The sequence below is a fragment of the Macaca thibetana genome, chromosome 6, assembly GCF_024542745.1.
Source record: "Macaca thibetana thibetana isolate TM-01 chromosome 6, ASM2454274v1, whole genome shotgun sequence".
NCBI lineage: Eukaryota > Metazoa > Chordata > Mammalia > Primates > Cercopithecidae > Macaca > Macaca thibetana.
The window spans coordinates 43,439,508-43,464,415 of record NC_065583.1 but is presented as its reverse complement, the minus strand read 5'-3'; the positions used below and the strand labels follow the sequence as shown (position 1 = coordinate 43,464,415).

The following is a 24,908-nucleotide window of genomic DNA, read 5'->3' as shown; positions in this document are numbered from 1 at the left end:
TGTCCAGAGCTCTATAAATACATTCTTCCAACTATTATACTTTGCATGGGTGGGTGTGTCCTTATCCCAATAGGATTACAAATTCCCTGAGATCAAGAACAATCTCTGGGCCAGGCATGGTGGCTCACACCTGTAATCCCAGCACTTTGGCAGGCTGAGGCAGGCAGATCACCTGAAGTCAGGAGTTCGAGACCAGTCTGGCCAATATGGTGAAACTCGTCTCTAATAAAAATACAAAAATTGGCTGGGCATGGTGGCACACGCTTGTAGTCCCAGCTGCTTGGGAGGCTGAGGCAGAAAAATTGCTTGAACCTGGGAGGAGGAGGTTGCAGTGAGCCAAGATCGCACCACTGCACTCCAGACTGGGCGACAGATCAAGACTTTGAGTCAAAAAAAAAAAAAAAAAAGAGAGAAGAAAAGAACCAATCTGTCTTTTCCTCTGGCCCCCATTATGATCTGGAGCAGGCCAATAACCCAAGCAGGTGTTCAATAAATGGTGTGGTTGACTAAGAATCCCCATCTGTGGCAGATCCCAGGCAGTATCCGAGAAATGGCTGGAGCTGGGACAGATCCCGGGTCCACAGCCTCACATAAGCTATTTTTAATTACAACACCATGTCAAGAACACAGAGAGGCTAGGAGATATACCTGAAATCATATAGCAGTTGGTGGTAGGGTTGCTGTGTCTCATCACCTGGTCTGTGTTCTTTCATTAACACCCTAGTTCTACAGATATTCAAAATTTGAGAAAATGGAAAAAGAGCAAAATCTTAAGTCAAAGGTTTAATCATGATCCAAGAGCCCAGAGGGACTTTAGGACAATAATAGGAATAAAGCAAGGCCCATAGGCTCCAGCTCCTGATGCCCAGATGTTCTGCAGGATCCGGGGACAGGGCAGTGTAGGCAGTAGGTTTCCATCCACCATTCAGAGGAGGAGATGAGTGGGCAGGAACCTTCCTCACAAAGGATAATGTCTTTCTAGGCTACCTCAGAACACCCAGTCCTGCCTACCCTAACCCTAACCTGGAATGCAATAGAGAATGGCTAACTTATTAGATTCTGGTGATCCTGGTAGTCAAGAGGAAGGGCTTAGAAAGGGGCTTGGTGGAGCTGGTCACCACCGGATGATATGGCTAAATTGTGGTCACCAAGGAGGGGCAGCATGAATCAGAAGTGGAGACGGGGTGGAGGGAATGAGGACCAGACCAATAAGGATCTGGAGGTCATAACCGTTAGCTTCTCCTGTGCCCTCATCTGTGCACTGCACCTCTTTCTGCTGCTGTCCTTTCCTAACACCTTGTGGGCTGCAAGTCTGGCTGGATGTGGTGGAGGGGAAGAGGGCCCTAGGGAAGTCCAGCTACCATAGGCTCAGGAGCAGAATCAAGGGAAGCGTGCAGGAGAAAAGAGAGGGCGCCCAGGGTTGTGACCTCAGAGCACGGTTTTCATTCTGTGAAAGAAATGGAATAGAGTTATCTCAGGGGATTTTCTTCAACCCCTTCACTACCTCAGCCTCAGTCAAGAGGTATTCCCCTTCCCCTGAGGTATCTAGTAGAGGTCTCTATATTCATGGCAATGAGGAGGTCAGCCCCCCACCTCTATCCCTTTGTCTGCCTAATTTGGGTTCTCCCCAGCTGGCCCAGTAAAGTCTGAGGGTGTAACAGAGGAGGCCCTACCTGGTGTGCCATCACAGCAAAGGTAGGGTGTGGCCAGTCCTGGTAGAAGAGCTGGCTGTGAAAACGCATCTTAGCTGCAATGGCCTCCGCTGAAGAGAGGAGAGAAGGCTCATTGGAAGGGTATAGGGGCAGGAGATTTCTCAGGCTCCCAAGGAAGGAAAGGGAATGCCACGGGGACCCTGGGCGATAGGGGAGCAAGCGGGTGGGAGGTGGAAGTAGGATACTCTCTCATTCTACTTGTTTCTTGAGCTGGAGATGTTCCTGGGTTCCAGACAGGTTGAACAGGCAGCGTGGGAGGTTTCTCAGGGAGTGGGAGACAGAAGAAAGGCCCGGGCTGCGGCAATGAAAGCCTATGCTAGGAGCTGCTCTGTCTGGTGGAGATGGATGGAACCAGCCTGGGCCACAGAGTTGACCCTTTTCCTTCTCTTGAGTCCAGCTGACTCAGCCCCGGGGGCTGGGAGCAAGTACAGCACACTCACTGAGGCAAGGGTTGTGGGAGAAGAACCCTTCCAGCTGTTCACACTCCTCCTGCAGGTTGCCACTGCCTCGACAGGTGCAGCTTAAGGCAACACTGGTGTTGACATTGCTGACAAAGTTGGGGGTCATGGCAGTCCCTGTGGAGTGAAGAGGGAAAGGGTAGTCAGGGCCTAGGCTAACCCTAACTTTAGCTCCCACCTTATTCCACCCATGACAGGATCACATCCTTTATCTCCAGAGCATTCTTACCCTCAGGCCTAGCCAACATGGGGTTCCCTACACATGCCCCCAGCCTCACCAATCAGCCCCAGGTATGCTCGTAGACATCTGGACTGTTCTGTTGCACAAGTTCCTAGGATGTCCATGGGATGGCAGTGGGTCTGGAAATCCACCAGGCGTGATCTGGAAGAAGGGAAATTTCTTTCTTGTTTTTTTTTTGAGATGGTATCTCGCTCTTTCTTGCCCAGGCTGGAGCACAGTGGCTCAATCTTGGCTCACTGTAACCTACGCCTCTCAGGTTCAAGTGATTCTCCTGCCTCAGCCTCCCGAGTAGCTGGGACTACAGATGCATGCCACCACACCTGGCTAATTTTTTATTTTTCGTAGAGATGGGGTTTCACCATGTTGGCCAGGCTGGTCTCAAACTCCTGACCTCAGGTGACCCAACTGCCTTGGCCTCCCAAAGTGCTGGGATTACAGGTGTGAGCCACTGCACTCAGCCAGGAAAATTTCAAGAGTCACCCTTGAGGGTCCTGCCTGTGGCCTTCTCCCTCATGTCCCATTAGCTTGGAATGCCCATTGTCGTGTCAAATCCTCCTCTGCCTTCAGAGCCTGGCCCAGGACCTCTACCTCTGTGAAGTGTGCCCCTGTCACAATTAAATGTACCATTCCTCGGAACCCACAGCATTTCACTCTGAGTTTGGGCTCCACGATCCCTACTTATGAGATCTCAGATAGTTTCTTTAACCTCAGTTTCTTCAACTATAAAATAGAGATGACAGCAGCACTACCTCGTGGATTTTTGTGAGGATGAAGCAAGAGAATGCATAAGCCAGGCGTAGCGGCTCACGCCTGTAATCCCAGCTACTTGGGAGGCTGAGGTGGGAGAATCAGTTGAGCTCAGGAGTTGGAGACCACCCTGAGCAACATAGCAAGACCCTGTTAAGAAAGAAAAGAAAGAAAGAAAGAAAGAGAGAGAGACAGAGAGAGAGAGAGAGAGAGAGATAAAGAAAGGAAGAAAGGAAGAAAGGAAGAAAGGAAGGAAGGAAGGAAGGAAGGAAGGAAGGAAGGAAGGAAGGAAGGAAGAAAGAAAGAAAGAAAGAAAGAAAGAAAGAAAGAAAGAAAGAAAGAAAGAAAGAAAAGAAAGAAAGAAAGGAGGGAGGGATGGAGGAAGGAAGGAAAGGAGGGAGGGAGGGAGGGAAAGGAAAGGAAAGAAAGAGAGAAGAGAAGAGAAGGAGACAGGAAGGAAGGAAGGGGAAAAAGAGGAAGGAAAAAAGGAAGGAAGGAGAGAAGAAGAGACAGAGAGAGGAAAGAAGAAAGGAAGGAAGGAAAGAAGGAAGGAAGGAAGGAAGGAAGGATCGATCTACCTTATTGGGGTTCTTGTGAGGTTTAGATGAATTAATACTTAAAACAGTATCTAGCCCATAGTAAGTATTTAGTTATTCAATAAATGTTAGTATTATGATTATTAAGAGCCCTGACTATAAGATAGTTTACAGATGAGGAAAGTGGTAGTCTCAGAGGTTAAGTAACTTGCCCAAGGTCACAAAGAACTAAGTAGGAGAACCAAGTTGCAAACCAAGGTTATTGTCAACAAATGTCACTTGAATGAATGATAGCTTCAATTTTGTGAGTGTTTTATCCTGAGAAGACACAGGAAAGCCAGATCAGAATTTCAAATTTCCTGAAGAGAATATTTATCAAATCTATCAAATACCTTACAAATCTCCCATGTCCTTTGATCTGGCCATGGCACTAGTAGCAGCACATCCTAAGTAATAATTACATTAGTGCACAAAGATTAAACAGTAAGAGTTGGACAAGCATGGTGGCTCATGCCTATAATCCCAGCATTTTGGGAGGCTGAAGTGGGCTGATCACTTGAGCTCAGGAGTTCAACACTGGCCTGGCCAATGTGGCAAAACCCCATCCCTACTGAAAATACAAAAATTAGCTGGGCACTGTGGTGTGCACTTATAGTCCCAGCCTACTCAGGAGGCTGAGGCAGGAGAATTGCTTGAACCCAGGAGATGGAAGTTGCAGTGAGCACTGCCCTCCAGCCTGGGTGATAGAGCAAGACTCTGTCTCAAAAAAAAAAAAAAAAAAAAAGAAGGAAAAAAAAGAACCAACCTGGCTGGACGCGGTGGCTCACACCTATAATCCCAGTACTTTAGGAGGCCAAGGCGGGCAGATCACCTGAGGCCAGGAGTTCGAGACTAGCCTGGCTAGCACAGCGAAACCCCATCCCTATTGAAAATACAAAAAAAAAAAAATTAGCTGGGCATGGTGGCGGGCGCCTGTAATCCCAGCTACTCGGGAGGCTGAAGGGGGAGTATCCCTTGAACCCAGGAGGAGGAGGCTGTAGTGAGCCGAGATCGCACCACTGCACTCCAGCCTGGGCAACAAAATGAGACTCCATCTTAAAAACAAAACAAAACAAAACAAAAAACAACCTAAATATCTAGCAATAGAGGAATGGTTAAATAAAGTGTAGGGCATCCATACATAAAATATACTGCAGGCATTTAAAAATCAAGTTCTTGGCTGGGCATGGTGACTCACACCCATAATCCTAGCACTTCAGGAGGCCGAGGCAGGCTGATAACAAGGTCAGGAGTTCAAGACCAGCCTGGCCAACATAGTGAAACCCCATCTCTACTAAAAATACAAAAATTAGCTGGGCATGGTGGCACAAGCCTGTAGTCCTAGCTACTCGAGAGGCTGAGGCAGGAGAATCGCTTGAACCTGGGAGAAAGAGGTTGCAGTGAGCCGAGATCGTGCCACTGCACTCCAGCCTGGGTGACAGAGGGGGACTCTGTCTCAAAAAAAAAAAAAAAGGCTGGACGCAGTGGCTCAAGCCTGTAATCGCAGCACTTTGGGAGGACGAGACTGGCGGATCACGAGGTCAGGAGATCGAGACCATCCTGGCTAACACAGTGAAACCCCGTCTCTACTAAAAAATAGAAAAAAACTAGCTGGGCAAGGTGGCGGGCGCCTGTAGTCCCCAGCTACTCAGGTGGCCGAGGCAGGAGAATGGCGTGAACCCGGGAGGCGGAGCTTGCAGTGAGCTGAGATCCGGCCACTGCACTCCAGCCTGGGCAACAGAGCGAGACTCCGTCTCAAAAAAAAAAAAAAAAAAAAAAGGAAACAAAAAGAAAAAAAAGAAAAAAGTTCTTAAAGGACAGTAAATGAAAAAATAAGCACTACCATTTATTGAGCACTTACTCTTCACCAGTACTCTACACCACTCTATATAAATTATGTAATTTAACTCTCACCAGAATCCTATGAGGTCTGCATTATTATCCCAGTTTTTACAGGAGACTAAATGGAACCTTAGGTTTAGTGATGGAATTTTTAAGTTAAGTGATGTGCTCAAGATCGCAGAGACCCAGGATTTAAATTCACACCTGTCTGACTTCAGATCCCCTCTTACCACTACCCCACACCACCTCCACGGAAAAATGCTCATGAGATATGTGCCATAAGAGAAAAAAAGTAAGGCACAAATATATTCCCAGAATGTCTACTTTTGTTATCTGGATAGAAAAATGACTGGAAGGAAATGCTTCCCAAAGTATGATAGATTATCTTCAGGTGATAGAATTTTGAATGATATTTTAAAATACATTTTTATATTTCCTGAGATTTTACAGCAAAGAAAAAAAAACATATTCTTTTTGAGAAAAGACTTTCACAAAATATCCAGTGTAGCTACTTGGTAAAGCAGCCAGTGGGTCCACGGTTCCCTGGGAGGGTCAGACCCTGCTCAGCACAGGAACATGGCCAGGAAGGAGTGGCGTGTGCCACATCCCTGCCCACCCTGTCTTCCCAAACCACACACCTGCAAAGCGGGTCGGAGAAGCAGAGGCGCCGCAGCTCCAGGCAGTTGGGGGCCACAGGTGGCAGCGCGCAGCTGGGGGCGATGGTGTTGCGCCGGCGCTCCCCGCAGCCCCGGTCGTTGGGGGCGCATGGGCACAGTAGCAGGCCTTGCGCATGAGGTTCGGCGGCCTTCTCGAAGAAAGTGAGCAGCTGCCTGAGGCAGACGTGGCGCTGGCAGTGGGGCCCAGAGCACGCCTCCCCATAGGCCTTGCGCAGCCGGTCACACTTGTCATTTAGAGTACACAGCATGGCAAACTTGAGGCAGAGGTCTGAGTCTGGGGGGGAAAGGGCACGGAGTCACTGGGCTGGGCCCTCTGCATGCCTGCAGCCCAGGCTCCATAGGAACCCCGGAAAACCCCTGATTTGACAAGGAAGGTAGTGGATATAGGAGGAAAAGAAAGCCTGTCCTGAATAAACCCACTTCTAATCCAGGGCTTCCCCTCTCCCCACAAACTCTGCCTGCTCTTCTGAAGCCTTCCCCATCCTACTCCTCTTTTTTTTTTTTAGACGGAGTTTTGCTCTTGTTGCCCAGGCTGGAGTGCAGTGGCGAGATCTCAGCTCACTGCAACCTCCGCCTCCTGGGTTCAAGCAATTCTCCTGCCTCAGCCTCCCGAGTAGCTGGGATTACAGGCACGCGCCACGACGCCCGGCTAATTTTTTTGTATTTTTAGTAGAAACGGGGTTTCATCATGTTAGCCAGGCTGGTCTTGAACTCCCGACCTCAGGAGATCTGCCCGCCTTGGCCTCCCAAAGTGCTGGGATTACAGGCATGAGCCACCGTGCCCGGCCCAACTCCTCATCTTGACTAGGTAAAATAATAAGAATAATCACTATCATCATCTATATGCATTGAACACCCATTTATCTAGAATTCAAGCGGCCAGAAAGCTCAGAAAACCATACCTCTTTCCTCAGTGCTGCGCTGTGAGAGCTGAAGGTAGAAAAGATAACCCAGAGTACCTGCAACATTCTGAAGCACTTTCAAAACTGTCCAAAACAGATGCAGCCAAATTCTAGTTGAGGCTTCTGGTTTGGTTTTGGCTTCATCTGCACCTATCCTGTTCCATTTTAATGTCACCTGCCCATCTTTCATTTATTGATCCATGTATACTCTGTTCCCCATACTCTGAATCTTGGGAAATTATGGTGATATTTCTATTAACAGAATATTCCAGCAGCCATAGTAATCAAGTAATTGCAACAGGTTATTTGCTAAGCTTGTCACTAAGAGTTTTTCATGCATGAAACTCTGTGCCTTTTTCTCAAAATTCTAATTCTAATGATAAAAAACTGACTATACAGCAAAGCTCACATCTTTCTCAAAAAGCATGTGTGTATGTTTTTCCTCAATTAACTCATAGTCTCACTTTCCTGAAAAACATGCATCACAGTCCTTGCCAGACTGATGGCTCCCCACCCTGAGTCACCCCGTGCAGAGTCACACTCTCTTTTCCTGCCCAACACCTCGCCCATCCCATTAGAATGGTTGAAAACAGCAATTTCCTATTCTTCAGGGACAAAAAGGCTACTTTCCCAGCTGCCTTGAATGCAAGTAAATACTCCATTTCAGCACAATTTTTCCTGGGGCTGCTGCCACTCCCACCACACCCTTTGCAGGGGCCCGCCTTGTAGAAACAGGGAGCCCTAATGGGCTCTCTTCAACAGCCTCCCTAATAACTGCTGTCCTTTGGAGACACCTGTGAGACCAGACCATGCCCCAGAGCTCACACTTCCAGCCTGACACAGTCTTCCTTAGTCACCTGGTAGGCTAGAAACTTTCCCCTTATAAGCCCCCCAACTTGTGCCCCTCCCCAGTCACCCTTCCTCCAGGGTCCAGCCCCAGCCTCTGGTTCCCGAGCCTAATTGCCCTCCACACCTGGTTTGAGCATGTTCAGTTTGCTGAGATTCATTTTCCAGGGTTTGCTGGTCACTGTGTCTTCATAGGGGGAGACATCCAGCTCATAGTTACCTAGAGACAAGGCGGGGAGCACCAGAATGCTGAGGATCAGGGTGGGGTAGGTGGGAGGGGCTGAAGCTGCTGGCTCAGACCTCAAAGCCCTGTGGAGAAAAGGAAAAGCACAGCCTCTACCTAACCAGCTGCAAGCTGTGCAGAGATGAGAAAAATGCAGGGCCATAAGGTATAGGCTGGGCTCCACCAATAAACTGTAAGAATAATAAGAGCTACCATTTGTTGAGCACACTGTGTGCTGAGCACCACGGTATAAGTGAGATAAATAAATATGCTGAGCACCATCGCACTTATCAGCACACAGTGTAGGGAGGCAAGAGGATTCAGGGAGAAGCCTCCGAGGAAGTTCGGAAAGAGAGGTGATTAGGATGAGGAGTAGAAAACAGGGAACAAGGAGTGTGGCAAACTGTATTATTGTTTCCAATTATTTGTTCCCCACCCTTTGGGAGGATTATACTTCCCCACCTGTTACCATGTAACTTTCACACTCCCTGTGAGAGGCGTACACTTCCTCACCCCACTGCTGGCAGGCTTGGCCATGTGACTTGCTCTGGCCTGTGGATTGTGAGCTGAAGTGATGTAAATCACATCTGAGCAGAAGCTTTAAGACCCTCATGTGGTTCTGCTGCTACTCTTTCTCCTCTACCAGCCTGGATCCTCCAGTGAAGAAGACAAGCAGAACAGAGACAAGGCCAACTCATAGAAGCCTCCAGCAGATGTGTAACATGAGCAAGAAATACATTTTTGTTGTTGAAAGCCAGAGATTTGGGAACTGGTTGTTACAACAGCATAACCTAGCAAATTCTTACTAAAAATGCAATGGGGTGCCAGGTGCGGTGGCTCACAGCTGTAATCCTAGCACTTTGGGATGCCTAGGCGGGTGGATCACCTGAGGTCAGGAGTTCAAGACCAGCCTGGTCAACATGGTGAAACCCCATCTCTACTGAAAATATAAAAATTGGCCGGGCGCGGTGGCTCAAGCCTGTAATCCCAGCACTTTGGGAGGCCGAGACCGGCGGATCACGAGGTCAGGAGATCGAGACCATCCTGGCTAACCCAGTGAAACCCCGTCTCTACTAAAAAATACAAAAAACTAGCCGGGCGAGGCGGCGGGCGCCTGTAGTCCCAGCTACTCGGGAGGCTGAGGCAGGAGAATGGCGTGAACCCGGGAGGCGGAGCTTGCAGTGAGCTGAGATCCGGCCACTGCACTCCAGCCTGGGCAACAGACCGAGACTCCGTCTCAAAAAAAAAAAAAAAAAAAAAGAAAATATAAAAATTAGCCAGGCGCGGTGGCTCATGCCTGTAATCCAAGCACTTTGGTAGGCTGAAGTGGGAGGATCACGAGGTCAGGAGATTGAGACCATCCTGGCTAACAGTGTAACCCCATCTCCACTAAAAATACAAAAAATTAGCCGGGTGTGGTGGCGGGTGACTGTAGTCCCAGCTACTTGGGAGGCTGAGGCAGGTGAATGGCGTGAACCTGGGAGGTGGAGCTTGCAGTGAGCCAAGATCATGCCACTGCACTCCAGCCTGGGCAACAGAGTGAGACTCCGTCTCAAAAAAAAAAAAAAAAAAAAAAATGTGTTGGGCATGGTGGCGCATGCCTGTAATCCCAGCTACCCAGGAGGCTGAGGTGGGAGAATCACTTGAACCCAGGAGGCGGAGGCTGCAGTGAGCCACGACCATGCCACTGCACTCCAGCCTGGGCAACAGAGTGAGGCTCCATCTTACAAAAAAAAAATGCAACTGGGAGGCTGAGGTGGGAATATTCCTTGAGCCCAGGAGCTCAAGATCAGCCTGGGAAACACAGCAGGACTTCATCTCTACAAAAAATTTTAAAATTAGCTGGGTCCGGTGGCACACACATGTAGTCCCAGCTACTCGGGAGGCTGAGGTGGGAGGACCACTTGAGCTCAGGAGGTTGAGGCTGCAGTGAGCTATGAATGTGCCACTGCACTCCAGCCTGGGTGACAAGTGAGACTCCGACTAAAAAAACAGCAAAAATAAAATGCAATTGGTACCTAGAAGTGGAGTGCTACAGAAATAAAATAATATAATGTGTGTCATTGGTTTTGGTACTGGGCAGTAGGTGGTAAAGAAGCTGTTACTGGGGGCTAGAAAGATGGCAGTCTTCATTATGCAGTGGCAAAGCATCTGGTAAAATTGTTGCCTGTGATAACTGGGAAGATTATATGCTGAATGAGCTTGTACTGTTAGGGGAAACTGAGAAGCAGTTTACTAGTATGTCTTGATTGCTATTGGCTGCATTTGGCAAGGTACTACAAGACATAAGCTCAGAAAAGAATTGGCCAGTTCCCAAATGTGGAGGAAAAGATAATCTAGAAATTTCAGGACTTGTAGGATTAAGAAATGCAACTGTGCTGGGCGTGGTGACTCACACCTGTAATTCCAGCATTTTGGGAGGCTGAGGCGGGCAGATCACAAGGTCAGGAGTTTGAGACCAGCCTGACCAACATGGTGAAACCCTCTCTCTACTAAAAATACAAAAATTAGCTGGGCATGGTGGCAGGTGCCAGCTACTCAGAAGCCTGAGGCAGGAGAATCACTTAAACCTGGGAGGCAGAGGTTGCAGTGAGCCGAGATCAAGCCACTGCACTCCAGCCAGGGCAACAGAGCAAGACTCTGTTTCAAAAAAAGAAAAGAAAAGAAAAGAAATGCCACTGTTTCTCGTATTCATAAGGTAAAAGATAAAACATTAAAAAAAATGCTTTGAGTGATAAGGCTGATTACAACTCAGCCTTGGGGGAAAGACCAAATGAGTTATGTGGCTATCATACTGTTTGTGGAGATCTTTCAGTTGATTAAGATGGTTCCAATAAGTCCTGCCAGTTGGACAAATGTACTCAGTGAAAAAAGACTAAAGTAGTGGCTCTTCCACAGAAGCCTGATAAGGGCTAGGTGCTTCTAATTAGGTGTAGAAAAAGAGGCATGTCTTGAATTGTGGGAAAGGCCACAGGCACATGAGATGATAGAAATCAAAGACATAAGCAGCAATTATGTTTTCAGAGAGTTGTACTACAAAGAGCTACCAGTGTAGATTAAAAGAGACTGTGACTATTTGAGACTTAAAATGGCCCAACATTTCTCAGGCAGGAAGCAGGCTGAGAATGCGGCTCAGTCCCCAGGTAGACTGTAGTCCCTAATGCCCTTTTCAAATGTGGTCAAAGAGAAAACTGAAAGAGGAAGGACCTTTCCAGAGGGCTGGGCCAAGAGCTGTGGAAAACAATGGACAGGGCAACTACTCCTGTAGAGCAAAAACAGGGCCTTATTAAAGAGCAATCCCTATTCCCAGGGAAGAGGGTCCTTACAACATTTGTGTAGCAGGATCTCAGAATTGCTATGAATCAATGTCTGCTGTGTGTCTCTCATTTATTTATTTATTTATTTATTTATTTATTTATTTATTTGAGACAGGGTCTCGCTCTGTCACCCAGGCTGGAGCGCAGTGGTGTGATCATGGCTCACTGCAGACTCAAAATCCTGGGCTCAAGTGATCCTCCCACCTCAGCCTCCCGAGTAGCTGGGACCACAGTTGTACACCACCACACTCAGCTAATTTATTTATCTTTTTGTAGTGATGGGAGCTCACTACATTGTCCAGGCTGGTCTCAAACTCCTGGGCTTTAGGGGTACTCCCGCCTTGGCCTCCCAAGGTGCTGAAGTTACAGGTGTGAGTCACCACACCTAGATGCCCATTCCTCCCCTTTCTGACAATGTTTGTTGTGGTTATCCTGACCCTGTTCCTTTATTGTGTGGTGAGTACATATAGAAAGCAGATGACTTGTCTTTTTAGTTCATAAGTTTTTAGATCAAGAGGAGCCACATCCAGACCCAATTTGAAAACTATCATGAGATCCTAGACTTGAAGCCTGATGTCATGTTTGTTTGTTTGCTTGTTTTTTCGAGACAGAGTCTCACCCTGTCGCCCAGGCTGGAGTGCAGTAGTGCAATCTCCACTCACTGAAACCTCTGCTTCTCCGGTTCAAGTGATTCTCCTGCCTCAGCTTCCCAAATAGCCTGTGATTACAGGCGCCCACCACCACGCCCAGCTAATTTTTTGTATTTTTAGTAGAGATGAGGTTTCACCATGTTGGCCAGGTTGATCTTAAACTCCTGAATGCAAGTGATCTGCCTTCCTTGGCCCACAAAGTGCTCGGATTACAGGTGTGAGCCACTGTGCCCGGCCTGATGTCATGTTTGAACAGAGCTCTTAGGGCATCTTTCATGGAAAATAGGTGGGTGTATTTTACTTGCAGAAGGGAAGTAAATGAATACTTGACAATGATAGATTGTATTATTGTTTCCAATCATTCTTTGCCTTCCCTGTAAGATTGTATATCCTCATTTATTGCCATGAGATTTTTGGTATCTCCCTGTGGGAGAAGTACAATTCTCAATCCAGTGATGTGAGGCTTGGCCATGTGACTTGCTCTCTGAATGAAATGTAAGCAGATGTAGTGTATATAAGATCTGAGCAGAAACTTTAAAAATCATCATGTGGTTCTACCAATGCTCATTTCCTCCTGCCACGAGAAGGGAACATCCCAGACAGAGGCTGCACCGTGAGCCTGGATCCCAGAATGAATAAGACCCATGGAAGAGCCAATACAGAACATGAGCAAGAATTAAACCTTTGTTTTGCAAGTTGCTGTTTTGTTACAGCAACATAGTCCGGTAAAAGCTGACTAATAAGGGTCCTATGGAAAGAGTGACAGGCAGCTCCTCTTTGGCTCTTTCTGTGCCTTCTCTCTCTTACATCTCCTGGCTGGTTAATGAGTATTCTTTCTGTTAAAGGCTGGACCAAGATGTTACCTCCCCATTTCTCTGAACTTGGTATTTGGAGCCTATTTATGGGTTAAGACTCTTTTCTCCCATCTACTGTCCATACCATCTGTTCCAGGAACTCCCCAGGTTGGGCCTCAGCCTGGTTCACAGCTCTGCTAAGTGGGAACTGACATGTTGCCAGGTAAGAAAGGGGGAAGTAGGGAGAAGAGAGGGCAGTGTTATGGGGCCCCAAGGAGATCCTGGTATTATCCCCCCACCTTTTCTGATGTCAAATGCAGAGCTTCATTATCCTCCTCATCAGAATCTACCACGTGGCCCATATCCTGCAAGATTAAAAAACAACCCCCTAGAGCCATCTTCCCCAGCTTAGCCCACTCTATAATGGGAGCCTCACCAAGGCTGCGGGCACGGTGAACGGTCCAATAGATGTCCAAGCAGGCAACCTGGTTCTTCATGCGCCGGTGGCACATGCAGCCTATCAGAGAGCTGTTCCTGAGTTGCTGTGCTGCCTCCAGGCAGTCCGCAGGGACTGAAGGCTCCTCTGAGGGCAGTGGGGTGCTTATGCTAGAGGTGCAGGAATCCAGGTGGTGGTAGGCAGCACTGCAAATGGGATCAGCCTGGCACTTCCTCCTGGCCTGGAGACAGCTGTTCATGAGCCGGCTTTCTGTGGGAAGGGGGTCTCCTGTAAAGGGAGATACCAGGTGAGGCTCACATAAGGTTAGAGTAGCTGTCTGGGAATACCAAGTCACGAGGTTGGAAGACGGATACTCCTGATGAAACTTTGTGAAAGTCTTAGGGTAGCACAAAAGGCTTTTAGGAATAAGCGTGGAGAGAGAGAGAAGCCCAGCAGGACTAGATAGTCTGCAGCTGCCACAGTCCAGACAGAACAGACCAGGTCCAACAATAGGGGTTTGCAGAGAGGCTGCTCAGCCTTCAGGGAGGCAAAGGGGATAGTTGTTTGAAGGCGAGCCTGATGACCCTGACAGGCACAGAGGAAGGGGGCCCCGGCAGAGCCATGCCATGGGCAGGGCTAGTATCAGAACCAGAGAGTTGAGAATGGACAAGGGAGTGCTAAATGGCAGTCAGCAATAACTTTGAGTCTCCCATTAAAAGTCATTTAAAAATACCGGAAGGTGGAAACTGGCTGGGGTTGGGGTAGAGAGCTAATTCCAGAAGGAAAGAAAGGGTACACCAACCCTGTCTCTTACTCAGAAATACCAAGATTCCTCCACAGCCTGGAAGGAATCCCCTGCATCCTAGGATTTAGGGTGCTCAACATGGGGTAATAGAACATCATCATCTCCCTAGCTGTTCAAAGATAGAAATCTAGGAGAATTTTTTTTTTTTTTTTTTTTTTTTTGAGACAGAGTTTCACCCTTGTTGCCCTGGTTGGAGTACAATGGCGTGATCTTGGCTCACCACAACCTCCGCCTCCCAGGTTCAAGCAGTTCTCCTGCCTCAGCCTCCCAAGTAGCTGGAATCACAGGCATGCATTATCACACACCCAGCTAATTTTATATTTTTAGTAGGGACGGGGTTTCTCCATGTTGGTCAGGCTGGTCTCAAACTCCTGACCTTGGGTGATCCTCCCACCTTGGCCTCCCAAAGTGCTGGGATTACAGGTGTGAGCCACCGCACCTTAATTCATCTCTTCCTTTCACAGCCTGTGTTCAATCCAACAAGTCCTGTCAACTTCACAACACATCTGGAATCTGCCCACTTTTCTCCATGGGTGTCACTACCTCCTTAGATCAAGCCAACATCAACTTTTCTCCTTCTTCCCTCGTCCTTTCTTCTCCTTCTCTTCTCCTTCTTTTCCTTTTTCTTTTTTAGATAGAGTCTTGCTCTATGTCCCAGGCTGGAGTGCAGTAGCACTGCAGCTCACTGCAGCCTTGACCTTCTGGGTTCAAGCAATCCTCCTACCTCAGCCTCCTGAGTAGTTGGGACTGCAGGCACATGCCACCACACCTGGCTAATTTTTGTATTTTTAGTAGAGATCGGTTTTCATCACGTTGGCCAGGCTGGTCCTGAACTTCTGACCTCAGGTGATCTGCCTGCCTTGGCCTCCCAAAGTGCTGGGATTACAGGCATGAGCCACCGCACCCAGCCAGTACCTCATTGTTCTTTATGGATGAATAATATTTCATTATATCGATATCCTACATTTTGTTTATCTATTCTTCAGTTCATGGACACTTGGGTTGCTTCCGCCTTTTGGTTATTGTGAATAGCGCTTTGATGAGCATTTCATGTACGAGTATTTGTTTGAACACCTGTTTTTTGTTCTTTGGGATACATACCTAGGGGTGGAATTGCTGGGTCATACGGTAATTCTATGTTTAACTTTTTGAGGAACCGCCAAATTGTTTTTCACAGAAGCTGCACCATTTTACATTCCCATCAGCAATGTACGAGGATTCTAGTTTCTATACATACTGCCAACTCTTGTTATTTCCCATTAAAAAAATTATAACCATCCTTGTGAGCATGAAGTGGTATCTCATTGAGGTTTTCATTTGCATTTCCCTAATGACTAAGGGAGCATATATGTTCCCTTATGTGTACAAATGTTGAGCATATTTTTATGTGCTTGTTAGCCATTTGTACACCTTCCTTGGTAATAAACTTTTTGTTGAGGTGTAACACAGAAAAGTACATGAATCAAAAATGTATAGCTCAATGGATTTCACAAATTGAATATACTTGAGTAGCCAGAATCCAGATAAAGGATAGAACATTACCAGTACCCCTGAAGCCCTCTTCTAGTCACTGTGCTCCCAAGTAAACCAGTATCTTCATTTCTTTTTATATTTTTTTCTTTTCTTTTTTTTTTTTTTTGAGACAGAGTCAGGCTGGAGTACAGTGATGCGATCTCAGCTCACTGCAACCTTGCAACCTCTGCCTCCTGGGTTCAAGCGATTCTCCTGCCTCAGCCTCCCAAGTAGCTGGGACTACAGGCACCCACCACAATGCCCAGTTAATTTTTGTATTTTTAGTAAAGAAAGGGTTTAACCATGTTGCCCAGGCTGGTCTTGAACTCCTAACCTCAAGTGATCCACCCGCCTTGGCCTTCCAAAGTGCTGGGATTAAAAGTGTGAGCCACTGCACTCAGCCTGTCTTCATTTCTTTTACTTGTCTTCTGGTTTGCTGAAGCAATAGGTCAGACATTTGCCACAACAGTGTCTGTCAGAGTGGTTGGTCATAAACACTCCAGCACCACATTCACCTGAAGGGCACTCCTGACGAAGGTGACTATTTTTGCTATTCTCATCCACCTTATGGTATTTCAGGACAGCCAGCTTCACCTTCTTTCTTTTATGCTTTTTTTTCCCTTTTTTTTTTTGAGACCAGGTCTTACTCTGTTGTCCAGGTTGGAGTGCAGTGGCATGATCTCAGCTCTCTGCAATTTCCGCCTCCTGGGTTCAAGTGATTCACCTTCCTCAGCCACCCAAGTAGCTGGGATTACAGGCACGTGCCACCACACCGAGCTGGGTTTTGTAATTTTAGTAGAGAGGTGGTTTCACCGTGTTGGCCAGGCTGGACTCGAACTCCTGGCCTCAAGCGATCCATCCACCTCGGCCTTCCAAAATGCTGGGATTATAGTCATGAGCCACAGTGTCCGGCCTATTCTTTTTGGGAGTAGTGTAAGACTTCTTCCTTTTCTCAGGACCACCACGAAGTCTCAACACAAGACAAGTGGACTCCTTTTGAATGTTATAGTCAGACAAAGCACATCCGTCTTCCAGTTGCTTGCCAGCAAAGATCAGTCTTTACTACTGGTCAGGAGAAATTCCTTCCTTATCCTGGATCTTGGCTTTTACATTTCCTTGTATTCAAGGGTTCAACCTCAAGAGCGATGGCTTTCTCCATAAAGGGTGTTATGAAAATCTGCATTTTGGTGGTGACTCCACTGCAGATGGTGGATCAAAAAGGTAGTAACTTTATCTCTAACATCAGAGATTAGTTTTGCCCCAGTACAGCCAACTAATCTTCAGCAAAGCAAACAAAAACATAAAGTGGGGAAAGAACACCCTTTTCAACAAATGGTACTGGGATAATTGGCTAGCCACATGTAGGAGAATGAAACTGGGTCCTCATCTCTCATCTTATACAAAAATCAACTCAAGATGGATTAAGAACTTAAATCTGGCCACCACACCTGTAATCCCAGCACTTTGGGAGGCCAAGGTGGGTGGATTACCTGAGGTCAGGAGTTCGAGACCAGCCTAACCAGCATGGTGAAACACCGCCTCTATTAAAAATACAAAAATTAGCTGGGTGTGGTGGGCGCCTGTAATACGAGCTACTCACGAGGCCGAGGCAGGAGAATTGCTTGAACCCAGGAGGCAGAGGTTGCAGTGAGCCGAGATCATGCCACTGCACTCCAGCCTGGGCAACAGGGTGAGACTCCATCTGAAAAAAAAAAAAAAAAAAGAACTTAAATCTAAGACCTGAAACTATAACAATTCTAGAAGATAACATTGGAAAAATCCTTCTAGACCTTGACTTAGGCAAGGATTTCATGACCAAGAACCCAAAAGCAAATGCAAAAAAAAAAAAAGATGAATAACTGGCACTTAATTAAACTAAAGAGCTTCTACACAGCAAAAGGAACAGTCAGCAGAGTAAACAGACAACCCACAGAGTGGGAGAAAATTTTCACAATCTATACATCTGACAAAGGACTAATATTCAGAATCTACAACAAACTCAAACAAATCAGCAAGAAAAAAACAATCGGCCGGGTGCGGTTGCTCAAGCTGGTAATCGCAGCACTTTGGGAGGCCAAGGCGGGCGGATCATGAGGTCAGGAGATCAAGACCATCCCGACTAACATGGTGAAACCCCATCTCTACTAAAACTACAAAAAATTAGCTGGGTGTGGTGGCGAACGCCTGTAGTCCCAGCTACTCCGGAGGCTGAGGCAGGAGAATGGTGTGAACCCAGGAGGCGGAGCTTGCAGTGAGCTGAGATCACGCCACTGCACTCCAGCCTGGGCGACAGAGCAAGACTCCATCTCAAAAAAAAGAAAAAGAAAAAAACAAACAATCCCATCAAAAAGTGGGCTAAGGACATGAATAGACAATTCTCAAAAGAAGATATACGAATAGCCAACATATGAAAAATTGCTCAACATCATTCATGATCAGTAAAATGCAAATCAAATCCACAATGTGATAGCACTGTACTCCTTCAAGAATGGCCGTAATCAAAAAATCAAAAAACAGTAGATGTTGGCACGGATGCAGTGATCAGGGAACTACTGATCTACACTGCTGGTGGGAATGTAAACTGGTACAGTCACTGAGGAAAACAGTCTGGAGATTCCTTAAAGAGCTAAAAGTAGGCTGGGCATGGTGGCTTACACCTGTAATCCCAGCACTTTGGGAGGTTGAGGTGGGCAGATCACCTGAGGTCAGGAGTTCGAGACCAGCCCGGCCAACACTGCAAAACTCCATCTCTACTAAAAATACAAAAATTAGCTGGGTATGGTGGCAGTCACCTGTAATCTCAGCTACTCGAGAGGCTGAGGCTGGAGAATCACTTGAACCCAGGAAGCAGAGGTTTCAGTGAGATGAGATCAAGTCATTGCACTGCAGCCTAGGGGACAAGAGCGAAACTCTGGAAAAAAAAAAAAAGCCAGATGCAGTGGCTCACACCTGTAATCCAAGCACTTTGGGAAGCCGAGGCCGGCAGATCACAAGGTCAAGAGATCGAGACCGTCCTGGCCAACAGGGTGAAACCCGATCTCTACTACAAATACAAAAATTAGCTGGGTGTGGTGGCATGTGCCTATAGTCCCAGCTACTCAGGAGGCTGAGGCAGGAGAATTGATTGAACCCGGGAGGCGGAGGTTGCAGTGAGCCGAGACTGTGCCACTGCACTCTAGCCTGGCAACAGAGCGAGACTCCATCTCAAAAAAAAAAAAAAAAAAAAAGTAGAACTACCATGTGATCCAGCAATCCCACTACTGGGTGTCTACCCAGAGGAAAAGAAGTCATTAAACAAAAAAAGATACTTGCACACTCATGTTTATAGCAGCACAATCTGCAATTGCAAAATCATAGAACCAACCCAAATGCCCATCAATAAACGAGTGGATACAGAAATTGTGATACAATAGAATACTATTCAGCCATAAAAAGGAATTAATTGGCCGGGTGCTGTAGCTCACGCCTGTAATCCCAGAACTTTGGGAGGCTGAGATGGGCAGATCATGAGGTCAGGAGATCGAGACCATCCTGGCTAATATGGTGAAACCCCATCTCCACTAAAAATACAAAAAAAAATTAGCCAGGTGTGGTGGCGGGCACCTGTAGACCCAGCTACTTGGGAGGCTGAGGCAGGAGACTGGCGTGAACCCGGGAGGCAGAGCTTGCAGAGAGCCAAGATCACACCACTGCACTCCAGCCTGGGTGACTCCATCTCAAAAAAAAAAAAAAAAAAAAAAAAAAGGAAAGGAATGAATTAACAGCATTCGCAGCAACCTAGATGAGATTGGAGACTATTATTCTAAGTGAAGTAACTCAGGAATGGAAAACCAAACATCGTATATTCTCACTGATATGTGGGAGATAAGCTATGAGGATGCAAAGGCATAAGAATGATACAATGGACTTGGGGACTTGGGGGGAAGCATGGTGGGGGGAAGGGATAAAAGACTACAAATAGGGTGCGGTATATACTTCTCGGGTGATGGGTGCACCAAAATCTCACGAATCAGCACTAAAGAACTTATTCATGTAACCAAACGCCACCTGTATGTACCCCAGTAACCTATGGAAAAGAAAAAGTATATCAGAATTTCTCTAGGAAATATGTATTTCCAAAAAGCATATTTGATAATTTTACATGTAGAAGATGAAAGAAAAAGCTTTTGAGATTTCAAAAAGTATTTAAGGAAGGTATGATATTTTATATATTTACCAAAAGGGAACATGGATTTAAAAAGATTGAGGAATTTCTATAAGTTTATGATGTTACTTCCAGTAGGTAGGTACCCAATAAGTGGTAAGTACACAAAGTAGCAGATTCAAGTCCTATTGCTGTAACTGGACTATAATTTTTTTTTTTTTTGAGATGGAGTTTTGCTCCTGTTACCCAGGAATTTCTCCATGTTGGTCAGGCTGGCCTCGAACTCCCGACCTCAGGTGATCTGCCCGCCTCGGCCTCAACAAAGTGCTGGGATTACAGGTGTGAGCCACTGCGCCTGGCTGTACATATTTAACTGTACTAACTATTGAGTTGTAAACATTTTCAAAAGAAAACAATTTCTTAGTTGACACTACCAAGTTTGAGCAGTGATGGATTTAGGGGCATTCATCTCAACAAAGAACTTCGGGGCCACATTAAATTTCATCTCAACAAGCTGGAACTTGTGTTTCCTGGATTGTGAAACAGGACTTGATCCAGGGCAAAGGTCATAATTTGATCCAGTGTCCAAATGTGTTTTTTTTTTAGTCAGCAAAGTTCTGTTCCTTTTTCTCTTTTCTTTTCTTTACTTTTCTTTTCTTTCTTTTAATCTCTGTCACCCAGACTAGAGTGCAGTGGTACAATCGCCACTCATTGCAGCCTGCAGCCTCAACTTCCCAGGCTCAAGTGAATTCTCCCACCTCAGCCTCCCAAGTAGCTGGGACTGCATGCATGTACTACCATGCCCAGCTAATTTTTGTATCTTTTGTAGAGATGGGCTTTCATCATGTTGCCCAGGCTGGTCTCGAACACCCAAGCTCAAGCAATTCACCCACCTTGGCCTCCCAAAATGCTGGGATTATAGGCGTGAGCTAAAATGCCCGGCAGTATTTTCTTTTTCTGTGTGTGTGTGTGTGTGTGTGTGTGTGTGTGTGTTTTTGGTTTTTTTGTTTTTTGGGGTTTTGTTTTGTTTTGTTTTGCACGTTCACAGTATTTTCTTTTCTTTTTTTTTTTTTTCTTTTTTTTTTGAGATGGAGTCTCGCTCTGTCGCCCAGGCTGGAGTGCAGTGGCGCTATCTCGGCTGCCTGCAAGCTCTGCCTCAGCCTTCTGAGTAGCTGGGACTACAGGCACCCACCACCACGCCCGGCTAATTTTTTCTATTTTTTAGTAGAGACAGGATTTCACTGTGTTAGCCAGGATGGTCTCAATCTCCTGACCTCGTGATCTGCCCATCTCGGCCTCCCAAAGTGCTGGGATTATAGGTGTGAGCCACCGCACCCGGCCAGTATTTTCTTAAAGTTGTAATTAGTGGCCAACATTTAAAAATCAGATTTTAGGCTGGGTGCGGTGACGCACACCTATAATTTCAGCACTTTGGGAGGCCAAGGTGAGCAGATTGTTTGAGCCCAGTATTCAAGATCAGCCTGGGCATCAGAGATGGCAAAAACCAGTCTCTACAAAAAATACAAAAATTAACCAGGTGTGGTGGCACTCTCCTTCAGACCAGCTACTGGGGAGGCTGAGGCAGAAGGATCGCTTGAGTACGGGAGGTCGAGGCTGCAGTGAACTGGAATCACACCACTGAACTCCAGCCTAGGTGACAGATTGATACCCTGTCTCAAAAAAAAAAAAAATCAGATTTCAAAGAAAACTATTAATTTCCAATTTGTCTTGAAAAATGGAAACACTTGGGCCCACATGTAACAGGTGGAGTTGAGTAATGACTGCCCCCTTCTGACAAGTCATACCTTTTCCAGCTTGTTATAGTCCATACCACTCTCCATTACTTGCCCCACCTCCTCATTTATGCAGCCACTGCCACGTCTATTTCATATTGATTTGTTAGCAACCTGGTTTTGTAACTTTGTTTTCTGCTTCTTGGCTCATCAGAGAATGAGTAGCTACAGAAGGGGTCAGATCAGGCTATGCCTTAGGGCACAAGATCCTCATTTGTTTCTCATCAATGAGGCCCACAGCTCAGGTACCCATTTTATAGATTGGTGATCAAAGAAAAGTAATGTGCATCAGGGGATGTAGCAAGTCAAGACTGAGTCAAGGCTAGAACCCGGGACTCTAGCCTCCTCTCTACTTCAGAAGGATTTTCAGTACATGACACCACTTCCCTACGAATCGGAGGTCTCCTATATGCTTGGCTTTTAGCAGGCCCTGAGCAGTGGTATTTTCCACCCCCAAAGCCCTCTGTTGGTCTGTGCTCTTGAAGAGCACTTGGCTCTACATGGCACCTCCTAGATGACTGTTTTATGGATTTTCAATGAGGCCACTTAACCAGATGTCATTGCTGTCAAGTATTACTGTGGAAAATAGATCTGTCACCAACACTGGATCATTTAATGAGAAAGGTGTTTAATGTTTTCCCCTGATCCTGACATGCAGCCATAACCTTTAGGATTAGTGAAATTTCCTAGGCAGTCAAATCAGACTGGTGATGTCTTGCTGCCCTGACTTACTGATGTTGGCAGGTGGACAGACCAGGGTTTTCCCTCCTTCCTTCCATATCTCTCTCAAGGCAGCATTTCTACAGCAGTGCCTTGTGGACTGAGGTCTCAAGGCAGTGTGGTGGTCTCTCTGTCTTAGGAGTCCCTTCATTAAGTCTCTTAATAAGATTCCACACACCCATACCACTCACGAAGGCCATGAGCCTTCCAGGGATCTCGGATCCCACACTGTTCTTCCTTGGGGGAGTGGCCTGTTTCTAAGACCAGGCCTTGAACTACATCTACAAAACATCTATTGTGGATTATTTATTATCCAAGGGGCAAGTCACTGTGCTAGACGGCTTCCGAGCCCTGCTATTATAGAAGGTCATGAAACAAGTCAGTTCTAACAAACTTCTTTTTCTTCACCTGTACCTAGTTTCTTCCTCAGTCCTTAAAGCAGATGGAAGCGTTAAAGCCCACGTGGAGCAAATGACACTGTTTCTGATTCTCCCCGCCTCCTAGAGACGCTGTCTTGGTAATGACCTGGCTGTGGGTTGTTCTGTGACTGTGTAGACCTACTTCAAAAGAGGGAAGGGGCGAGGGGGAAAGGAGCGAGGAGGAGATGCTTGGGTGACCAGGCCATTGCTGGCACTCAGTCTACCTCAGTTCGCACACTGTGTTAGGTGTGACCTCAGCCCCTTGCAGGCACCCTGCGCTTCCTGCTCCAGTTCCCCTGGCTCGGCTCGGATGCACCGGGAGGCTGCTGCGCCCTCTCCGGGCAGGTGCCCCGGGCTTCGCCTACACCTCACCTCCCCCTCCCCCTGCACCCCCGGCCGGTGCGCGCTCCGACACTCACCGGCTGCGAGAGGCAGCTGCGACGGCGGCAGCAGCAGCAGCAGCAGCAGCAACAGCAACATCAGGACTACGGGCGGCAGCGGTCGCGGGCTCGGGGGGCGCACCATGGCGAGCTGTGGGCGCCGGGCTCCGCGCTCCCCTTGCTCCTCCGCTGGAGCTCTGTGAGCGGGGCTCCCCCGGCCGGCGCCTCCCACCCCCGCCTCCCGCCCTCCCGCGCGACGCACACACTTTCCCACCAGGGTCCTGGGCGCCGCCCTCCAACTCCGAAGCGCGCGACCGCACCACGCCCCTCCAGCGCTAGACCGAGGGACGAAGCGGGTCGGGGCGAGGGAGGGCCGGCGCCCCAGGAGCCGCCGGGCTGGCGCGGAAGAGGTTGCTCTTCCGAGGCGGCCCACCTGCCGTCTGCCAACTTCGCCTAGCAAGACACTGTGGAAGCTGCCGCTGGAAACTCGCCATCTAGGGGAACCAAATATTTCTCCAAAAAAAGCACCCTTTCTCACTTTCCGGATTCCACTCACCCACACATCACAGAACAGACACTACCACAAAAGAGATTTTGTAACAAAACTTGAACAAGCCAACACAAGGGCATTTGCATTTCTAGTATTTGTTTTTCTTAGAATTGGCACATCTATGATCTCGTTTTTCCCCTCCTAAGTGACTTCTAGGGTAAGACTGGGGGCTATTAAGCTCAAGATTCTGCAAAGATGGGTCACAGACAGGTGGAATGGCTTTGCCGAGGGAGCACACCTGGGGCATTAGATTCCAAAATTCAGCCCCGATGGTGTCATGAGGGAAGATGCAAAGATTAAACCCTCCACTAAATAGCAGAGATTTCCTTGGACCAAAGCTCACTAAGGAAGGTGCCTGGAGAGACCAATTAGGAACCCATCCTTTTCACATGATGACAGTTTCAGAGAGCAAGCTACTCTATCAGGATTAAACAACCAGGTAGAAACACATCTGTGCCCAGAACACAGGACGTCTACCCATAAGGATAAGGGTATTTATTGGGCCTAGGTCAATAAGATCCCAGGATCCCACAAGATCCCAGGATAAAGCCAGAAGCAGAATGGCTTGGAAGAATGAGCAGTGCATAGAAAGAGAGGAGAAGAGGGTGATGAAAGGAAGTGGAGGGTTTCATCCCCTAACCCTCTAACTTGACCCCCTCCTTACTTCCACAGCCAGCCTGGCAGAGGGCCAGCGGGGAGTACTGAGAATCGCAATATAAACCTCTGAGATTTATTGGCTGCTGCTTCTGAATATGGCCATCCTGCTGTGGCCTCTGGGGGGCATTTGCCGATGTAATCAGCCCAGAAAGAGAGTCATTCCAGCTGGGGGTGTAAATCACCCTTGGCAAAGCTAGGAGAGAGACATGTGGCCCTAGATAAGGAAGGAGACTGATGTGGCCTCTGTGCCCTTCCCTCCCTTCTCCTGCCCAGGGGGTGCTGGTTCCTGAGCTGTAATGCACTTTAAATGGAGTTTGTCCTTCGTTTTAATCTATATCTGCCCTGCCAGTTTTATAGAAGAGCTGTAAAGTGAACATCTGGCTACTCAGCTTTTGTACAAGGCCTGTTTTCCCCCAGCTCCACCCTACCTCCATGTGCCTTTCCCAAGCCCTCCTCTCCAGAAAGGTTAGGGAATGTGAAGCTGGGGGGCTACCATTAAAGGCCCCAT

The 24,908-nt window shown here is 47.4% G+C and overlaps 1 protein-coding gene and 1 pseudogene across 2 annotated transcripts; both read right to left on the bottom strand.

Annotated features, from left to right (window-relative positions):
• Positions 1 to 770: 770 nt before the first annotated feature.
• On the bottom strand, positions 771 to 23,594 carry GFRA3 (GDNF family receptor alpha 3). Of its 2 annotated transcripts, XM_050795588.1 has the most exons (8): positions 23,233 to 23,594; positions 13,421 to 13,708; positions 8,128 to 8,220; positions 6,214 to 6,526; positions 2,449 to 2,552; positions 2,153 to 2,287; positions 1,674 to 1,762; positions 771 to 1,447 (listed from the first exon to the last, which is right to left on the bottom strand). In XM_050795588.1, the coding sequence occupies exons 1-8, from the start codon at positions 23,336 to 23,338 to the stop codon at positions 1,358 to 1,360; spliced, it is 1,218 nt and encodes a 405-aa protein (XP_050651545.1). In that variant the 5' UTR covers positions 23,339 to 23,594; the 3' UTR covers positions 771 to 1,357. The 2 variants fall into 2 exon arrangements, with proteins under 2 accessions (XP_050651545.1, XP_050651546.1); XM_050795589.1 differs by lacking the exon at positions 1,674 to 1,762 and having other exon boundaries at positions 1,378 to 1,447; positions 23,233 to 23,507.
• Positions 16,091 to 17,088, bottom strand: LOC126957551 (ubiquitin-40S ribosomal protein S27a-like; annotated as a pseudogene).
• Positions 23,595 to 24,908: the final 1,314 nt, after the last annotated feature.

Bases quoted from the DNA above. Each gene is read 5' to 3' on its own strand.
- GFRA3 (XM_050795588.1), bottom strand. From the start codon at position 23,338: ATGGTGCGCCCCCCGAGCCCGCGACCGCTGCCGCCCGTAGTCCTGATG. The intron at 6,527-8,127 runs GTGTGGAGGGCA...TTTCCCCCCCAG, and splicing joins ACTGAACATGCTCAAACCAG to ACTCAGACCTCTGCCTCAAG. The intron at 1,448-1,673 runs GTAGGGCCTCCT...TTTCTTTCACAG, and splicing joins TTGCTGTGATGGCACACCAG to AATGAAAACCGTGCTCTGAG.